Source organism: Malaclemys terrapin, chromosome 2 (assembly GCF_027887155.1).
Source record: "Malaclemys terrapin pileata isolate rMalTer1 chromosome 2, rMalTer1.hap1, whole genome shotgun sequence".
Lineage (NCBI taxonomy): Eukaryota > Metazoa > Chordata > Testudines > Emydidae > Malaclemys > Malaclemys terrapin.
In genome coordinates this window covers 203,476,224-203,496,565 of record NC_071506.1, presented here as the reverse complement: position 1 = coordinate 203,496,565, position 20,342 = coordinate 203,476,224, and the positions used below count along the sequence as shown (strand labels likewise).

Here is a 20,342-nt window from a genome sequence, read left to right as displayed (position 1 = left end):
CTGGCTTCAGCTCTTGGGTTTTTTAAGGAAAGTCATGCAGTTGAGGATCTTTCTTTTGATGGTTCAGAGTTGTTTGCAGAAAAAATGGATTAATCCCTGCATACTTTGACTCTAGAGCCACCTTGTGCTCTTTGGGAATTTACACCCTTGCATAAAAAAATTTCAGTGAATCCCAGGCTGCACAGAGGTCTCATCCCACCCAATTTCCTGCCTCCCAGAGACATTACAAACCCCAGTGTAAACTACAATGATCCAGAAGAAGAGACCAGCTACTTGTCAAACATCAACCTCACAACCCACAACTTCGAAACACCAATTTGGATGGGTTAGGCGAGGTACTGAGTTACCATCCCCATTCTTATCTGCTGCAACAATCTGTCTCCCCCTTGTTTTGGAGAGACCGCCTTTCTCATTTCTGTCAGAAGTGGGAACATATCACTATGGATAAGTGGGTATTGGAGATCATTTCAACAGGATACTCCATTCACCTTACCTCCCTTCTTTCCCAATACTCTTCAGGGGAGCCCTCTCACGAGCACCTTTTGCAAAAGGAATTCAACTCTACTGCATATGGGTGCCAAAGAACCAATTCCCGTCCAACAGAGAGGTAGGGGATTTTACTCCAGGTACTTCCTGGTTCCAAAAAAGAATGGTAGTTGAACTATTCTAGATCTAAGGTTATTCAACAGATTTATAAAGATTCAGAGGTTCAAAATGGTAACTCTTGCAGCAGTGTCATCATTGGACCAAATGGGACTGGTTCTCAGCCCTTGACCTTCAAGACGTTTACTTCCATATAGCAATCCACCCCTCCCACAGAAGGTTCCTACACTTCACTCTGCGTCAAGAGCACTTTAAATACACGATGCTCCCATTCAGTCTCTCGTCTGCACCCAAAGTGTTCTCCAAAGTTTTCTGTGGTTGTGGCTCATCTTCACAAACAAGAAACTTTTTCCCATACCTTGACAATTGCTTGCTCAAAGGATGGTCCTTTGACAAAGCTTCAGTTGCCATTCAGAGGGCAGTATATCTATTTCTCAGACCGAGACTACAATTAAACATCTGAAAGTCCACCTTAACTCTAGTACAAAGTCTGGAGTTCATAGGAGTTGACCTCGATACAGTAATGGCTGAAGCATTGGTCCCTTCGTGCAGGTTCATAACCCTACCCAATTTAGTCACTATAGTCCAAGTTAGCCCTCAAATATTGGCCAGAAATTGTCTTCAATTATTGGGACAAATAGCAACTGGCACCTTGGTAATAAATCATGCAAAACTTCACATGTGCTGCCTCCAAGGGAGGCTCAGAACTGTTTACTCACCAAGCAAACAAAGTTTAAACAAACTACTGTCCTTGCCTTTGGTGGGGTGGGGAGGGTGGGGGGGAAGGAAATCTTGCTTCTGGTGGAAGAAAACAATATTTGCACAGGGGTGCCCTTTGCTCAACCATCTCAGTCAGTAATAACAGATGCATCCCTCCTGGGATGGATGGGGGGGGGGGCGGGGGAGCTCATCTAGACACTTGCTGTTCAAGGCAGGTGGTCTCCTCTGGAGTCCACCTTGCATATCAACTTGCTTGAACTTAGAGCAGGCCTGTATCCATTCCCTTACACTTATCTGGGGCAAATACATAAAGATAACGACAGACATGTCATGCATGTTTTATGTAAACTGCCAAGGAGGAATAAGATCACTTTCCCTTGCACTGAAACAGTGAGACTTTGGAATTGGTGCATATGAAACCAGATCAATATCAATAGCTTACATACTGGGCATACAAAACACCACAGCAGATGTCCTCGGCAGATGCTTCTTGCAAGTTTACAAGTGGGAGATGGATCCCACTATACTCCACTGTATATTTCAATGTTGGGGTGTCCTACAGAGCTGTTCACGGCAACCAAGAAGTACTCTCAGTTCTGCTTGAGAGGTGGTCTGGGTCACCACTTCCTGGGAGATGTCTGTCGTCTTCATTGGAGTACAGGTCTTCTGTTTGCATTTCCCATGCTGTTCAAGATAAAGAAAAACAAAGCCAAGGTTATTCTCGTAGTTCCAACATGGCCAAGACACAAGTGTTTTCCTTACCTCGCTCAGCTTGTTGTTGTTTGTCAACTGATCGCTCTCTAGACTGTCCCCCATCTCCTCTCTCAGGATGCCAATCAAATCAGTATCGCAGTTCTTCAGCTCAAGGCATGGTTTATGGATGGGTTGCAGGGTTAGAAACAAACTGTTCTGAGGGTGTAAAGAGAGTGCTGCTACATAACAGGATACAATCTACACGTGACATGTATACCAAAAGTGGATTATATTCAAACACTGGTGTTTCAACTGCGTTCTTTGCATTATTGTTTTGTAATAATTTACATTTTAGAGCTAAAAGTGATAGGATTATCTTTAAGCTCTGAAAAAGAGCATTTGGCAGCTGTTATGACTTTCCAACATATGGTATTTTTTTTCAGTCTTCGCTTATCCTTCAACAAGGTTTCTCAAGGAACTGGACAATCTCTTCCTATGAATCAGATGCCCTATACTGGAATGGGACCTAACTTCGTACTCTGTCTTATGAGGCTTTCCTTTGAACTTATGGTCACATGCTCACTTTTACACCTCTATGAAAAATGCGTTTCTAGTAGCCATGACTTCTGAAGAGTGGATGAGATGGAGCTCTCATGGCATTTTTTCCCCCCGAGCAACAGAATAAGGTCACACTGCAACCGCATTCCAAGTTCCTGACAAAGGGATCTTGGGCCTTCCACATAAATCAACTGTTCACCTTCCAGTTTTCTTCCCTAAGCCACACCAGTATAAAGGAGATGTGACATTACATACACTCTGTCAGGAAGGTATCAGCCTTTTACTTAGACAGGATTAAGCTCTTTAGGAAATCTCCCAGATTTCTCTCCATTGCGGATGGAACTAAAGGATCTCCAAGTTCCAAGCAAAGACACTTTAGATGGATATCTGGTTGCATTACTTTTTGCTACCTGTCTTAGGATCTTCAACCTTTAGAGTATTAACTCACTCCACAAGATCCCTCTCTACTTCAATAGCTGTTCTTAAGAATGTTCCCATCACAGAAATATGTAGAGCTGCGAGTTGTACATTCATTCATACATTTGCTGAATACTGTGCAGTCACTCAGCCTCTGATGCCGTATTTGGCTCTACTATTCTATCTTCAATCCTAGACTCGACTCCAAAGCCCCACCCCTCCACAGAGGGTACTGCTCCATAGTCACCTAGAGTGGAGCACCCATAGGGACACTACTCGAAGAAGAAAAGGTTACTCACTCTGTGCAGTAACTAGTTATTTGAGATGGGTACTCCACTGCCCGTCCTTTCCCTTCTGCTTCAGAGTTCTTCAATGAGCTCCATAGTAGCAAAGGAACCAAGGGCAGTTTGCCTGTGCAGCTCCATATAGCCTTGGTGCAGGCCACGAAGCTGCGGGGGTGTATGTTCAGGCCGAACAGACACTGCTACCTAAAATCTCTGATCTGAGGTACATGGAGCGGAAGTACATCTTGAGTGGAGCACCCAGAGGGGGATACATCTCGAAGAACCACAGTTACTGCACAGGGTTTTTATTTTCTTCGGGCTTTTATTCACTGTAAGAGCTGATGGACCGTTAGGTTTAGTAAGTCTTTTTTTCAGCTTTATTACTATGTTCTAAAATTTATCTTTACAATTTATAGTTGTAAAGCCATTTCATAGTAAGGAAAACTTATATTGCGTGTAACACTGTTTTTTAATTCTTTAAGTCACTAAGATTATTGAGTGAAGAGGAAGCCACAGACAATGATCTAAGAGCAAAATTCAAAGAGCGTTGGCAAAGAACACCATCCAGTGAACTCTACAAACCTTTGAGGGCAGGTAAATCTCACCTTTTCACTTCTCAGAGCCTGGGGACTGCTGCATGAAAGGCCATTCTTAAATTTAAATTTAACGTAAATTAAAGTAGCTTTGAGTCCTCTGGTATTAGTTTGAACAAGATCAATTCAGTTGAAGAAAGATCTGTCTGTACTCTTATTATGCCACTAGAACCAAGATTGGGGGTATTGCCATAGGAGTCTCTTTGGTGGTTCTGTGCCATCAGAGGATCAATTTACACCCCCCCCCCCCTTTGTACAAAGTTAATTCATAGAGCCCTGCAAATCTGCGGGTATCCACTTTATATCCGTGGACCATTTTTGCGGATTGTGGATCGGATTCAGATACAGATTTGTATCCACACAAGGCTCCATTAATTATCATTTGTATATACTAGTTGTACAGACAGATCCCACTAGTGGTGTGAAAAGAGGTTGATCCTATAACAGAATATCTGGCTTATTGTGTCACTTAAATAGTCTGTACTTTACGGTATAATGGACTTCATGTTTCAGGTTTTAAGAACTGTATGCTGCTTTTCATTAAGTTTTGGATGGATTAGAAAAAGTCACTTGCCCTTTTCTGAAGGAATTTTGTCTGTAAAAATTCAATTTTTAAACAGCTGTTCCTTACACTGCACTTATCACCCACCATCATGTTCTTTGACTTCTGATTTGTATTATTTTGAAATTTTGAACTGACATGCAAGCTTTAAAATTTGATGTGCAATTCACACCACAGAATTTTTTTAATGTACTTTCTTAATTCCTTGAATAATCAACAAATAGGGATTTTAATTTAGACATTTTAAACCTTCATTGCGTGAACAGGACTTCTGTTTGAATGTTCTTGTGTTTGAAAACTTATAACGAATTGCTGAAAGGTACAAATGTTGCTGTAGTATAAGACTTGGATTAAATCACGGCTTTGTAGTAGTCTAAATATTACCTCTGTTTTATTGCCAGAGGGAGCCAATGTCAGTAATATTTTGGATAAAGCTATACAGGCAGATGGACATGTTAAAGAGCGCTATCAGACTCATCGGGATACAATTTCACTTCTGTGTAAACCAGAGCCAGAATTGAATGCAGCCATTCCTTCTGCCAATCCAGCAAAAACCATGCAGGGAAGTGAGGTAAGGCAAGATGAAGATTGCATATTAGTGGCTACGCTGAATGGCAATGCATTGAGACAACAGTTACTTAGTTTGTCTAGAGTTTCTTAAAGGGAAAAAAAAAAAACAATGGATCTATATGAAATTAAATGGGCAATTATCTGGACAACATTTAGAATGAGTTGTCTTGCACAGGATAACACTGGCACGGTATATGAAACTGCACTCTTTTACAGTATTTGGGGTTCCCCTTAAGGGTTAGGAAAAGGGAGTGCTAGAACTGACCTACTTCCTTCCCAAACTAATTCCTCTCTAGAGTATAAAAGGGAGTTAAACAGCTGGTACTAAAATCAAGGGAAGTTTTGCTCCCAGAAAGGACTACAGAAATTATGTTCTAGTAACCTGCAGATCTCATTTTTATTTTGCTCGCTCTTCTGTTCATTTACCTAAAATAAAAGGTTCCAAAATTGATCTGGTTGACAGAGGTGATCCACAGGATGTTAAGATGACGATGGTATGGAAACATTTGAGAGCCCCTACCTAAAGTATTAAGCAATTGGATTAATTCTATTTCCAGAGTAGCCATATTTAAACTGTCAGTATGATTAGTTGCCTACTGTGGAGCAGTTTGAATGCAGTATGTTTGACAGCATGTCAAATGTTTGCAGCTATTTCATGGATCCTTAAAAATCCTTCCTAGTACTTTGATATTTAATGTTGCAGTGGTGGCGTTAAGTCTTTAAAGTCTTCAAACTAAGTTCAAATATTGACTTACTTAATTTTTTCGTAGGTTGTTAGTGTCTTAAGATCTCTACTAGCTAGCCTGGATGAGGTGAAGAAGGAGAGAGAACAACTTGAGAATGACCTAAAATCTGTAAATTTTGACATGACCAGCAAATTTCTGACTGCACTTGCACAGGATGGTGCTATAAATGAGGAAGCCATCTCTGTTACTGAATTGGACCGGATATATGGAAGTTTAACACACAAGGTGCAAGAGACCCTGAAAAAGCAGGACGAACTTCTCAAAAACATTCAGGTATAAAACATTAACAGTAGATTTCTCCATGTGACTTTTTTATAAACTTGGCAGTACTTTTCCAGACCCATGGGGCCTACTCGGATAGCAGGACTGCAGATACCTTACTTAGCCTTTTAGTCTTTACTCTTTCCTGCTCAGGACTCCCACTATGCTGAAATAATAGCTGATTCAAGTGATCCTTGACAGATAAATAGTTCCCAATGAGAATGGGTTGTGAAAGCATCTAAGACTTGGGTCAGCCTCTCAGACAGCTGATGTTCCTTCACATCTGGAAAACCAATTACAGTACCTTCAAATCCTACTGTGGCATTTAGTTTTGGGGTTTTTTGTTTTTTCTTTCCTGTTTGAAAAACAAGGGTTTCGAGATCTCTGCTTCAAAGACATATCCTTCTGTAGGCCTTTCTAGATGAATACCATTTAAAAATCAGGCCACAAGAAGCGCATGCTGTTTAGTTGCATCACGTGTCCTTCAGATTTACGGGCAGTTGAAATGCTGTCAATTAAATTGAGACATGTAGGCTCATACATAGGAGTCTCTACTTCCTTTGTAGATAATGCAATTTCCAGTTTCACTGTTTAGTGTATAAATCAGTTACCTTCTTACAGAAAAATGTAGCAGGAAATCACAGGCAAAAAATGCTGGGGAAATGAGCATTCAAACTCTTTCCATTCTGATTGGTGGAGCTTAGGCCCTGTCAGTGGCCAGTATCGCAGGTCATTACTACAAACTGGAAAAGCTCATTGTAGAGCTACAGTTTTTAGGAAGGATACAAACATTCTTTTTCTAAAAGCCAGCTGGTGGGAGTCTTGGAACAAGGGTCCACAGTCTCTGCCTTACAGTTGCCTGTCTGCTCTCTTCTGTTCCTTTGATTCCTTCTGGTATTAGAGCAATGCTACAGCCCCTGCCTTTAACAAGGAATTGAGTGGTTGGTGACTGGCCCATGGTCAGTCTTGGGTGAGGAGCAGGAGAGGGAAATTGTTGGAGTTCTTTTTGCTCTTTTGTCTGAAACCTGTACTTGGAGATAGGAACCTTTTAAAGAAAAAAAGGGAAACTCTCTAGATAATTGAGATATAAAGCTGGGAAACTCTCATTTCTGTACCTAATGCAGGTCCTGCTAAGCATCCTTGTAATTACTTCCTTTTATGTGCCCTCTCGTACTTTGCATATGGAAGATGTGTGGGATGTTTGATCTTCAAAATTCCACAACATTTCACTTGGTCACAAGCTTAACTTTTTCATGCTTGTTGAAATCTCTCTTCTGGTGTGCAACTAGTAAATACTCAGAGTGGCTAGAGCATTCTAATGACAGTTTTTTAGTTATTTCTCAAGAAAGAGAAGCTTGAATTTGAAAAGGTAAAATCATATTGTTGGTCTTTATTTACTACTTCAAAAATGTTTCTGTACGAGTACAAAATAATGATGCAATAGATGTTGAGTAAGTGTCCAGAAGTTTCTGAATAACTGTTTAAACATTAAATTATTGTTTGTAGAAACGTTTACTAGGTTACAACTTCTGCCTCTGCAGGGGTTATTTGAGATGTTTCTTACTTCCTGGAGGAGGAAACTGTTTCTGAATGACAATACGTCATTCGTGTTTACATCCAATATTTTAAATGCAAAAGTCACTTAAATACACTACATGTAATTGCCTTAATCTTTGGAGATATTGCTGTTTATGTTTGAATGCCTTGGATTTTAAATTTCAGGAATTTTAGACACCCCTTGGGACTAAAACTGTTCGTTCTTTTTTTGCAGAATGCATATCAGGAATTTTCAAAGATGAAACAATCAAACAGTGAATCTAATTTAAGAGAAGAAGTTCTGAAGAATTTAGCTGTAGCAAATGACAACTTTGTGGAACTTGTAGCCAACTTAAAAGAAGGCACAAAGGTATAGTAAACGTAGGGAGACAGAAAGGGTACATTGCTGTGTACATGCAAAACTATATGTAAGCAACAGCAAACTGCAGTTATGTCAATGCATTCCTTTCTTTGACTTACTGTTTTTACTCCTTTTTCTCTAAAATGTGTATCTGTATAACTCTGAATTGCTGCAGTTTTAAAACTTTTTTTGTCATGTTTGTATAAAGACTTAATGCTCTCCCTTACACACACACACAGACTTGTGCCAGAATAACAAAAGGTGTGAATTAAATTTTTTTAGTTAGATTTAGTTATTTCAGTGCAAGACTGTGTAGACCAGCTGTAGTATTTGAGGCATTTTCCCCCTCCATCTACAGTGATATCCGGTAACTTCATAAAACTTGTATTTGTATGCATTGCTGTTTGTGTGGTCTGGAGAGAGATCAGGAAGGCCATACTTAATTGTCTTTATTTTTGATGACTCTTGATACTGGAAAGTTGTCTCTGGACAATTTGTCTTGCTTGTTTATCAGCAAGAGATTAACACTAACACTATAGTACTGACTACTAGTGTTATGTAATAGTCTGATTTTTAAATTTTATTAAACTAGTATCTCCTGTTTAAATATTCTGATCTCTGTTTGAGCTGAAACAAACTTGTCTTCCATTTATAATATATTTACAGTTGCCGAGACTAGTTGATTAATCTAGTGCAGCGGTTCTCAACATGCGGCCCAATTAGCATACAGCTGTGGCCCAGCTGTGTGCTAAAGCCTGCAGGGCCTGTGTGGCTGGGGTCCGGGCTGCCAGGCTGCCCCACTGGTGCAGAGGGGTCTGGGGCCCCTGGCGCAGCCCATGCCCTGGCTGCCATGCCCCGCCCAGCGCAGCCGGGTCCGCTCCTGGCCCCATTCTGTGGAGGGGTCTCGGGGTGGGCGCTGGGCATAGGGGTCTTGGGGCAGGGAGTGCAGTGGTTCTCAAATAGTTTTGAGAACCACTGATCTAGTACTTTTCAAACAAAGAGCAAATGTATCTATGTGTTTTACTAGAATCAGAAGTTTTGGGCCATGAAATGTCTCTTCATAACTGAGTCAATTTATAAAAACATGTATAATGTTGAGTTAAACATTAGCTTGTTTTTTAAATGGGGTGTGAATTATGCTTATGCGGATCTTAAGACTGTATTCATTGCAATATGTTCACTTTTTCTTTGATAGTTTTACAATGAATTAACAGAAATCTTGCTGAAATTCCAAAACAAATGCAGTGACATCGTTTTTGCCCGTAAGACTGAAAGAGATGAACTTCTAAAGTAAGAATCTAGTATTTTGTTTAAGCGCTAACGAAAATAATATATATTAGTCATAACAAGTACAATGGTTGTGCTTACTATGGTACTTAACTGAGAGGAGGAAGGATGGCTCTCTGGATAAAGTACAGCTCTCATAAGAATAAATTGTGCCTTTCTAACACATTAAAATTATTTGAAAGGATTATCAAAACAGTGGTAAAGGGAGCAGTTGAACAAATTATTAAACTTCCAGAAATCTCTTCACAAGATGCTGTTTCATTTTTATCCTAGCTAGTGTCTGCATAATTTAGCCTTATTCATACTAGTATCTACCCTTTTAAAATTTTTCAAATTAACACCATTTAAAGCTGAAGATCATTGCCCCAGAATTCATTATTTGTTTGTCAGAAATTACAGTTGTTCTAATACTTTGGATGTCCTCTGACAGATATTTGGAGTTCACTTGTACTAAACAATTTTCCTCAATGTATCCTGTAGTAGGGAATTCTCAAGTGGTATTTGGTAAAATGAAAAAGTATTTTCTATAATCTATTTCGTACTCTACTTTTGTATAGATTTTTTTTTTTTTTTTTTTACCATCCTCATTATCATAGTGTCTGTGCACATTCCAGTAGCGCATTAAACGTTGACTACCTTTCGGTCATATCTTTGTGCTCTCATCCTCTCCCAGGGTGAGAAGCATGTGCAATGGAGTGTCTTGTTTAGACAGATGTTTCTTAATATGCGTGTTGCTATGTATTTATGTCAGAGAAGGCAAAGTCAAAGAAATGCCCCTTCTGCTTGGGGTAAAAGGTGATGAGGGAGCTCATGCCACAATCTTGGACCAGCCTCTGAGAAAACTGTCTTGTTGCCTTTTAACTTCAAGTGACCTTTGTTCTATGATAACCCAATTGGACTTCTCTGTACTAGTCACTTGATATACTGCTTTTCCATATACTCTTAAACTAAGTCTGTTCACTTTCAGAACGCTGCTTCTTCCACAACCCCTCTGTTGCCCTTAGTGTTTTTTTCTCACCTTTCTCTGGATCTTTTTATTTCTGCTATGCTTCTGAAGGGAAGTATTCAAGCTGAATGCTTCAGGTCATAAGGTGATCATCAGCTGGCATCAGGAAATCATCCTGTCCCCTGTGTGCCCAGTAACATAAACCTAATGCTGCCCATTCAGTCTAATTCATTGTGGTGATCTAACATAAGGCTAAGATTTTGTCATGGGTATTTTTATTAAGTCATGGACAGGATGCAGGCCATAAACAAATGTACACACAGTAATGCAGTTTTCACTACACCAATACAGAAGCTTTTAAATTTCCTGTTAAACCTTATATAACTTTTACTACTGACAAGATTGTTAGTGTAAAATGGTCATTTACTAACAGTTAGAGCTTTTCACGTTTCTGAAACAGCTTGTTGTATTTTGCCAGGTTGTCATCTTTGGGTGTCCGTCATCTCGCAAGATACCTTTGTAAGGCAAAAATGATCTTTAGCAGTCCGCACTGTTATCGGGCACCAACAAACTTCTCAGAGCTATTATGGCTGGACTTGGAATGCGATCTTAAGTTGCACCAAAATTTTACAATGTCAGGGCACTTCATTTCAGAAACTGCACTGCAGTAGCTACAAAACTCTGCTTTTGCCAACTCCTCTTCAAACATGGGAATAGAACCAAATACATTTAGTGATGCAAGGTCAAGAAGTGTGGGCTGATGGGGTTCAAACACTCAGCAGGCTTTAAAAAAGCTGGCAGCTGGTTGACAAAACCATTCAGAACCAGTCATGTAGGCTTTCTTAGCTAACAGATTGTCAGTCGTGTCACTGAAGGACTTTGCAACTGCAAGATCAGCCAAGTCATTTGCCACCTTATGTGATCTGATTTCTGGTTTTTCATAAGCAGTGAGAGTTGCCATTATTCTTGGTGCAAATAGTTCTAATGCTGCAATATCTGCTTTTATTTCCATTGATTTACTGAGGGACCACACCTTCAACAGATGAATTACAGCTTCGCTCCCACTCCTCAAAAAAAATCCACATAATCCTGCAGGTGGCTTCAAACCAGCTGTTTCACCATATGTTTACCAGTGAAGGTGGAATTGCAGGCACTTCCTTTTGCTGCAATGATTGACTGAACCGTGTTTTGTGGGCAGGGCAAGCAGTAAATGCACTTTTTATGGCAATAACAATTTCATTTACTTTTCCAAATGTTGTTTTTCTCCAGGTTTTGCCCACTAAGTTGAGAAGATGTGCCGTGCATGTTACGTGCACTGCATTTAGAAAAAGTGCTTTGAGACTCTGCTCCCAGGTTTTCTTCATATATGCAGCATTGTCAGTGACAAAAGCAGTGACTTTTTCAAAAAATTCCGTATTTCTGAACTGTTTCCACCTCTGCATGACTCAATTTTAAAGTTAACAGTCTTCAAACATATACACACACTATTAGCAAAGACTTCAATTCCAGACTACCTTCCCCTTGTCTGCTTGAAGTGTCTGCAAAAGACAAACAGGGATATTTGCTATGTAGCACCCTTCAACATCAGTAGTTTCACCTGCTATGAGACTAATTCCAAAACATTGATTCAGCAGTTCTTTCAGGTCATTTACATGTCTTTCAAAAAGCTTTGGCAAGTATGTTTTTTGGAGATGATCCAAGGTACGTATAACATCGATGTTCTACATGGAGCTTTCCAGATAGACAACTCTAAGACATGTAGTAGAATGTTAGTAGTGCAGAAAGCCTCTGTAAACATCTGTCCTGTGATGCATCTGTTCTTCGGTCTTTACAGTAAACAGGTCACTCACCATTTTGTATAGTTTAGCTTTCTTGGCCAGACCCCATTCAAGGCCTTGTGCCTTACATTTATGCAAAGCACTTTCTGTATGTTTGTCACAGCTTGCTTTTCCTGTGTAATCTACAGGAGCGTTACATGCTGTACAAAACATCAATCCGCCACTTTCATGAGATTTTTTTCCATTTGGGTATTTTACTATTTCTTTGCTTAGCAGTTTTTTTTGCCATTTTGCTCCTCAGTGTACTTTGGCGTTGCCATTTTTTCTCTAGAGCAACTAAAGCTCCCGCATGTGCTCCTCATGATTGACTGCTCAGTTACAAAAACCTTATTGGCTAAGCAAGAACTAGGGCCAGCATTAGGCTGACTGGGATCCAGGGCAGAAACTAAGGTGTGCCCCTGCCCCCTGGGTCTGAATTTAATGGAATTTTGAGGAAGTTGTAGAGGTCTCCTAAAAATCACAGAATCCATGACTGATTCTTACGCCTTCCAGTGAATAGGCCAGCATTGTCAAGTGCTTGAGACCTGAGTACCAGAGAGGACTGCCGTTTGATCTTGTGTGACAGTTATGTTGTCATGTAGATTAGTCAAGCACACTACAAACAGTTGGCAATAGCACAGCTTTTCAGCCTTCACATGTAGGGTAACAGTATCCTGCTGCAACAGTGATATGTACATGGATAAGGTTAGTACAGTAATATGCTTTTTGAGGGTCAACCACTTGGCCTTTTTCTTGCTTAAGAAAGCTTATCAAAGCTACATATGTTCAGTCTTTCTAACCAGATCATCTTATTCACCAAAGCATTGATGAAGGCTGCTTGTTATTGAAACTACTTGGGGAATGTTTCTTTAATCAGTACACATGCCCTATTGACACTTAATCCCCAAATCCTGTCCTATCCTTTTTTTAGAAGTGCTTTATATGAAAATTGTGCTTGTAAAGTAAATCTTAACATTTAATAGTGTTGTTCGCTGGCCTGCCACATCATCAGGCCAACAAAGAGAAACCTAAAGTTTCTCCATTGTGGTATATTTGAGGTGAGGATTCCCAAATTCACTTTTAAGCCTGACAGTCTCAAGCTCACTATAAAATTAGTGCAAACAAAATATTATTATCATCTGTCAGTAGTTGGTTAGTGTCACTAGCACTGTTACTGCTTGTACTAAGAATTGATCGTCACCAGAAAGTTGTTGTAGGACAGGGTAAGATGATCAGACAGACTCTTCAGGATATTTGTAGTACATCTCTACTAAAAACTCTTCTGCATTATGCAAAATCTAAAATCCTACTAAAACATTAGTCAGTAAAACACCTCCCATCCCCCAGGTAGCTTCTTGTTTCGCATTGGAACCTTTGGAGCCATAATATGACAGCTTTTTAATGTTAATCAAGGTATAGGAGGAACATTAAAATGGATTTTACTTCTAGCATTGTTGTAAGAGCTTTGTAGTTTGAAAGGCTTGTTTTTAGACTTTAAATTGTTTTTAAGCTGGCTAAAGTATCCTAAGTGTGTGGTGGTTTTTTTGTTTTTGTTTTGTTTTTAAGCATAAAGTTAAGCTGCAGAGACTCAGGGCTTAACTTTAGAGAAGACGTGCTAGTTAGTTGAATCTCTCTCCTAGAAATCCCTTCACCTAAGATGTTGCATTTTGTTTGTGACACTTTTGGGATGTGGTATTTAATAAATAGTAGTTCCACTGTCTGCAGCAAATTGAGTTTGGCTGTTCATATAACCTTTTTTTATAAAAACCCACCAAGACAGTATTGATCTCTTGTTCATAAGAGATCTCTCATTCCCTTAACTGCAATGACAATTTTCTTTCTCGCTTAACCAGCCAGACCAATAGTTGTCCAGTTTTGTCTCCCTCTTCTGAGTTGACCTTCATATTTGTCATAGTATGAAACTCTAGTTAATTATTAGCGAGATTGGCGAGAAGGATACATTTTTATCTTTCAGTTTTCTATTTCAAAATGCCATATATAAATTTCTAGCTGTGACACTTTCTGATTTTATCTAATTTATCATACTTTTATATGAAATAGACGTCCTTTAAATGTTAAATGGTTCCCAGAGAGTCTCAGTAGAATTGGCCAAATCTCAAATATTTAACTTTATCCCAACATCTTTGAATACGCTACATTTCTCAGAATGTCTGACTTAAATCTCCAAACTTCTGGCTTGGAATTCCCATGGAACTGTAATATCATAAGAAAAGGATAGTTGTTTGGTGTTACTTTTAGTATCTTATACTATCTGAACTCTCTATGTATCTTATAAGATGCTTGCTTAATAAAGTTTAACTAAAGGAAATAGAGATTGCATGCTGAAGAACGTGAGAACAAGTGTTCTGAGAGCTGCAGGTTTCTGGCAGTTTGCATATTCAAATGTTTTCCCTCTGCCCCAGTTTTCTTAGGGCTAGTCTATACTGGCAAACGTGGCTTGTGTGGTCACGGCAGAGCGCTGGGAGAGAGCTCTCCCAGTGCTCTTAAAAAAACCACCTCCAGAAGGAGTGTAGCTCCCATCGCTGGTCCACTGTCTACACTGGCGCTTTACAGCGCTGAAACTTGCTGTGCTCAGGGGGATGTTTTTTCACACCCCTGAGTGAGAAAGTTGCAGCCCTGTAAATTGCCAGTGTAGACAAGCCCTTAGACTGTTCATTTTAGTCCAGAAGATCATATCCGCTGGACTATTAGGAGACTAACTTTTCCATCCTACCCTGAAACATGGTCGGTCTTGCTCTAAATTAAATAAAAATGTATGTAATGTGAAATTATTTGTCCTTTGTATGTGAAACACAATCACTTTGCAGAGTAAAGAGCTTAAGATTTTTTTATTAGTATGTCCTCCAGCGGTACCTTTTGTAACCTAAGAGTACGTCTACACTAGTAGAGAGATTCTCACTAGCTTGGCTTGAACTAGTGTGTTTAAAAATAGCAGTTTGGACTTTGTGGGCTAGCTACCCAAGCTTGGACGGAGGATGGTGGGGAGTGGTGGTGTCTGAGCTTGAGTGACTAGCCGGAGCCTTAGCCGCTGCTGTAACATCCACACTACTGTTTTTAATGTGCTACCTTGAGCCAAGGTAGCTTGAGTCTGTCTGCCTGGGCTAGGAGATATGCTGTAGACATACCTTCAGAGACACTCAAAGTTGCTGAAACGTTCCTGATTTTTCTAAGAGTATATTTTTTTCCTAAAGCTTGGCTCACTTCATAAGCTATATTCTGGGTGGATTTGGAGCCCAAATAGGAAATAGCTGTGCAAATTGTTAAAAGATTGGCTGGAGGAAGGACTGAACAAGGTGAGATCATTCTCCAGTCAAAAGTGGATCCAATATTACACTTTAAAATAAGATTGGCACAGCCAGATCCTGACTTGTCTTGCCTCAGGTTGTTAGTGAACAGAAATATAAAATCCATCTAAAATCTAAACCATACTTTTACTCTTTTTAATAGAGACTTACAACAAAGCATTGCTAGAGAACCCAGTGCTCCCTCTATTCCTTCACAGCCTGCATACCAAACCGCAGCAGCCGGAGGAAGTAAACCTGCTGCATCAACTACTCCAACTCCAGCACCCAGAACCATGGTGGTAAGTAAAGGCTTGTGTTGTATACAAGTTGATAACAGATGGGCCGTGCTTTGTAACAGTATTTGATTATAATAACTTTTAGCATATCAGCCTCTTTAATGTGTTGGGGTACAGTAAAACCTTAAAGATACAAACATCAGAGTTAGACTGCCCAGTCAACTGGACATAAAATGAAACCGGAAGTAACCAATCAGGCAGGAAAAAAAAATAGCAAATACTGTACTGTACCTGAATTGCATCTAAAGGTAGGCACATCCGGTCTCCCTGTCCCCTCGTGCATGGGGCACTCACTTACAGCAAGACGCTGGGGCTGACAGCCCAAGGCAGCCAGAGCAGGAGCAGCTCTGAGGTCTGCACTGCTTTCTCTCACACACAGCCTGTCAGGAGGGGGACACACTATTTTTACCCCCCACCACCCTCCGGCTGGGAGGGAGACATGCTGTTTTTACACACACAGCACACCTCTGCAGGCTGGGAGGGGGGCAAGCTGGCAAACACACTCAGACCTGACTAGGGAGCTCAGCTGCTGTTGAAACCTGGCCTGGAGTGTCAGCTGCTGGATCTGGAGCCTGAACTGTGCAGAGTTATGAACATTTCAGAGTTACTGACAACTTCCATTCTCGAGGTGTCTGTAACTCTGAGGTTCTATTGTATTCTATTTTAACATCTATTGCCAAATCAAGGGGGGTGGGTGGGTGGGAAAGCATTCAGTGGTTGCAATTGTCACAGTGGTTGCAATTAATAAGGTTTATAGTTAACTTTGTTTCAATTTCCATTTTATCATCTTTCATTTGTCTCATAACTTTCTAGAAAGTTTGAATTAAGCAATTATACAGCTTATAAATGTATAACCTTGTGTAAAACCAAAAAAACCTTTATAGAATTGAACCAGGTGCTTGCCTTGAAAAACTTGGTCTAATTGACTTTTTTTTTCTTTTCTTTTCTTTTTAGTCTAGTAAACCACAACCACCAGCACGCCCTCCACCACCAGTGATTTCTACAGCAAATACTCCTGTATCGACAGCCACTGGAGCTACTGCTTCTCCAGCTCCTCTACCTGGTTCATCTGCAGCTAGCACTGCACCATCACAGGCACAGGGACCACCTTACCCAACCTATCCAGGATACCCAGGGTAAACTTTTATAAGAATGCATAAGTAGTTCATAGATAATCATTTTTTGGTGCTGTAAATTAGATTATTTTGTTAAATGTGAATTGAATTTAAATAAGCTGCTTTTAGTGGATACTGGGGTTTTGTCTTCTGTGTTAAGATCTGATGTTTCTTTGATTTGTCATGTCTACAGTTGAGATGCATGTTAGTGTAGGACAGCAATTCTTAAACTGGTCTGTGGACTGCTATAGGGGTCCTTGCTTAACTGACTAGTCACAAAGTGCTGGCTCTCCTTGTCTCTAGTTCTTACATCATATTAAAGACAGCTAAAACATATGATGATTGCTAGAGCAATGTAATGTAGTTGCAAACATGAGGACTCATGATGGTCCACGATACTGCTTTAGACATGATTAGTGCACTTTTTCGGGGAAGGATGGGTAGGCAGGAGGGGAAGAGTTTGAGATGCTCTTGTAAAAGGGCTTTGTCTTTAATTGTCTTATGTGAAGAAGCATTATAAATAGAATTTTACGGACCTCTCTTCTGTTTGCAATATTGGCTTCTTGTTCTAGAACTAGTATTGGGTATTCATTTTTATATCTTATGTCCCTTCTCTCTTTGAGACTAGTAGCTAGACTGTGGGAACCTCCTGAAATACCCTTACTTGATTTGAGTGCAGGATGGATAAATGTAGCTTATAGCCTTCAATTCTGTCTTGGTGATGTAAGAGCTATGTATGTATGTACCTACCATTGTAGTGAGTTTTATATTGCTACGTGCTGAGGGAAGATTCGTGAAGTAGAAATCAGCTCTTCATTTAGCTCTGGCAAGTAGTGCATTTTGTGTAAGAACTAAAGAATTGGTATTGCCACTCTCTTAGTGACAGCACACTTATATAATTGGCAACACCCTACACTCTTAAAATCCCCCCCCCTTTTTTTTAAGAGCCTATTTTAATTTTGCAATTGTATTTAGCTTTTTCAGATTCTATCTTGGCTTCTTAGTTGACACGGGGATGTGCCTTTAGAGTGCAGCACTAGCAGTTCTGGGTCAACTGACAGGAAGAATCTTTCTTTGTGATCCTTGTTAAAGACAGCATGTGACATCTCTCAGGGTGGGGACTGAGTCTTGTTGGGGAGAACTGTGAAGACTCTAGCAAGGGCAGGAGGGAGCCTTTGATAGCTTGCTCTGGCACTCTGCAAAGCTGCCAGGAAAGCAAAGGGAAGGAGTCTTCATCACCTGAGAACCCCTTATTCTTCCTGTGGTCACCACCAGCAGTACACATATGACCTCTTGTCTCCCTTTCCTCTGGTACCTGCTGCTGTGTATATCCTGTATATCCTCCAACTGCCTCAGACACAAATGTGAAAGGAAGAATGGAGAATTAAGTAGCAACTAGAGGCGATACTGGGAAGAAGAGGTAGTAAGGGAATCCTGTACGAACATCTGGATGACCTCACGAGATGAGACTTCTTTTCCTGCTGCCTAGGAGCATGCCCAGAATTAGGAGTCATCTGTCAGCTGCAGTTCCTGCTAATGCCTGCTTATCTCCCTGTGGACTTTTCGCACTCCTCTCTCTTCCACCTTGTTGTAGCCGGTAGAGCGAATGGGATATCTCCCTTTCTGAGGCAGACACTCTTCCTATTAGTCACTTTGTTGTTGCAGTGAGTACGGCCCCTGATTGAACACAGTGCTGTCCAGGCAGACCTTATCTTAACCAGTGAGTTGGAATGGTCTGAAAATACTAAATAAATACAATTACATTCAACATTGTTTTTAAGGGGTTGAGGGGGGAGAGGAGAATTGGTTTAGAGCAGGGTCATGGTCTTTCTAGTTATGAAAAGCTGCTGTTTTTTTTCCTTTAGCTGAATTTCACTTCAAGGTATTGTGTTGCATTTAATACCTGCTTCATAAAGGTTATGTGCAGTAGTAAATGCTATAAAGCGGGAAACAAGTTGAAACTGTCTCCTGTGGGTTTCTTGCCTTTTTAGCTTTCTCTCTAACGCTGAATCCTATTGCTGCCTCAGTATTTAACTTGTAATTTTTGCAATTAATGGATGTTGTTTTCCACAGGTATTGCCAGATGCCAATGCCAATGGGCTACAATCCTTACACCTATGGCCAGTATAATCTGCCATATGCACCACAAATGTATCAAAATCCTGGACAAGCACCATACCCAGGACCTCAACAACCTGGATACCCTTACCCTCAACAGCCTTATTACCCACAGCAGTAACGTGTCTGCAAAGAAGTTCTGCTTGTTAAAAATGAGAAACTTGCAATAAGCATACTAAAACTTTAGCTCCAATTAATGTATCATACTCTACTGAATGCAGTCTATAGCTCCTGTCTGTTAAATACTCAAAGCTGTATTCCAGTTTCTGATTGCACTAAACCTCTTGAGAGATTTGCTGCTGCTGCAGTCCAAACACTAGGCACGATGTGATCAGAATTAAATTACAGCATAATTCAACTGTTTGAAAACTGTAACTGCACTTAAACTAAACCAAAATGTTTCTTTACAAAAATCTTCCATTTCAATAGTAATGGGGATATTTGAACAGTGCGTGCACTGGGTGTGATATATTTTACAGAACTACATAGGGTTTCCTTCTATATTCTGTTGGTTTGTATCTCTTTTTGTTTGAGTTTAGTTACTATTTTGTCTAATCAAGGCCTTGTAAATCATATAAGTAAATAAAAAATAAATGATGTAAGAATAGTTTAAATTTTTTTAAACATTTGCTATTCTCATTACCATAAAAAAAGATGTTTTGTGTGACTGTTATTGTGGATTTGTCCTTTGACTTCTGCTGGTCTAGGAAACAGAAGCAGCTGTTCCATAGTTAAGATTGCAACTGAGTTTCCATTTATTCCACCTGCAAACCAAGGAACAACTAGCTCAGCATTGGTTAGAATAAGTCTGGTAGAATTTGTCTACCAAATTTGAAGTGAAATTGGCAAGGGATTTGAGTTAGGACACACTAAAAATAGTTTAGTTCAAAAAGTATCTAAAAGTTTTTGCCACTTCATAGCCTCCTCACTTCCCTCCTGCCACCCTTCCCCATCTCCCAAACCTCCAGAAAGTCGGGAGAGCTAGCTGCTCACTGCATTCACCTATTCAAGGTTCGGACCATGGGCATAGGACCAAAGATGGGCTGATCAAACTCAACTTCTCAAAACGAGCCAGAAAACATTGACTATCTTATCTACTCCAGGCTTAAAATAGGGATCTGATGACTACTGTAGACTGCATCTTCCATATTTAAGAAAGACTCCACCATTTACATTTTGAGGTCTCTCAGCAAAGAAAAAGGCTAAACAGTTCCCTATGGAAGCTTGTCATCAATGCAATGCCAGAGATGACTGATGCCTGCTGAGAGTAGGAGGACACAATTTAAATGTTCATCCCCCTGCAACAGCATGAATCATGTTTCCCTCTTACTCTCAGTGGCCTCTCCCTGCAATTCCCAAGTGTTTGACACTGATTCTCTACCCAGAGCTAACAGCTGGAAGCTGCAGGGAGGGGCTATAGCTTTAGTTCCATGGGGAGAGGCAGTGCCTCTTCCTCTAGCTCTCAACTGTTTGCAGTTGCCTCTCCCAAGCTTGCCAGCTCCAGCAGCGCCTATGCAGGGAGGGGGCCTGGCGGCACCACATGACCAAGCAGGA

At 40.3% G+C, this 20,342-nt stretch overlaps 1 protein-coding gene across 2 annotated transcripts in view; it reads left to right on the top strand.

Moving 5' to 3' along the window:
- Positions 1-19,461, top strand: part of PDCD6IP (programmed cell death 6 interacting protein) — a 51,695-nt gene extending 32,234 nt beyond the window's left edge. For both annotated transcript variants that reach the window (XM_054019447.1, XM_054019448.1), the window contains exons 11-18: positions 3,758-3,869; positions 4,832-5,001; positions 5,771-6,019; positions 7,779-7,913; positions 9,100-9,194; positions 15,423-15,558; positions 16,510-16,691; positions 18,744-19,461. In XM_054019447.1, coding sequence (XP_053875422.1) covers positions 3,758-3,869; positions 4,832-5,001; positions 5,771-6,019; positions 7,779-7,913; positions 9,100-9,194; positions 15,423-15,558; positions 16,510-16,691; positions 18,744-18,909 — 1,245 coding nt within the window. In that variant the 3' untranslated portion in view covers positions 18,910-19,461. The remainder of the gene's footprint in view (positions 1-3,757; positions 3,870-4,831; positions 5,002-5,770; positions 6,020-7,778; positions 7,914-9,099; positions 9,195-15,422; positions 15,559-16,509; positions 16,692-18,743) is intronic.
- The last annotated feature ends 881 nt before the right edge of the window (positions 19,462-20,342 follow it).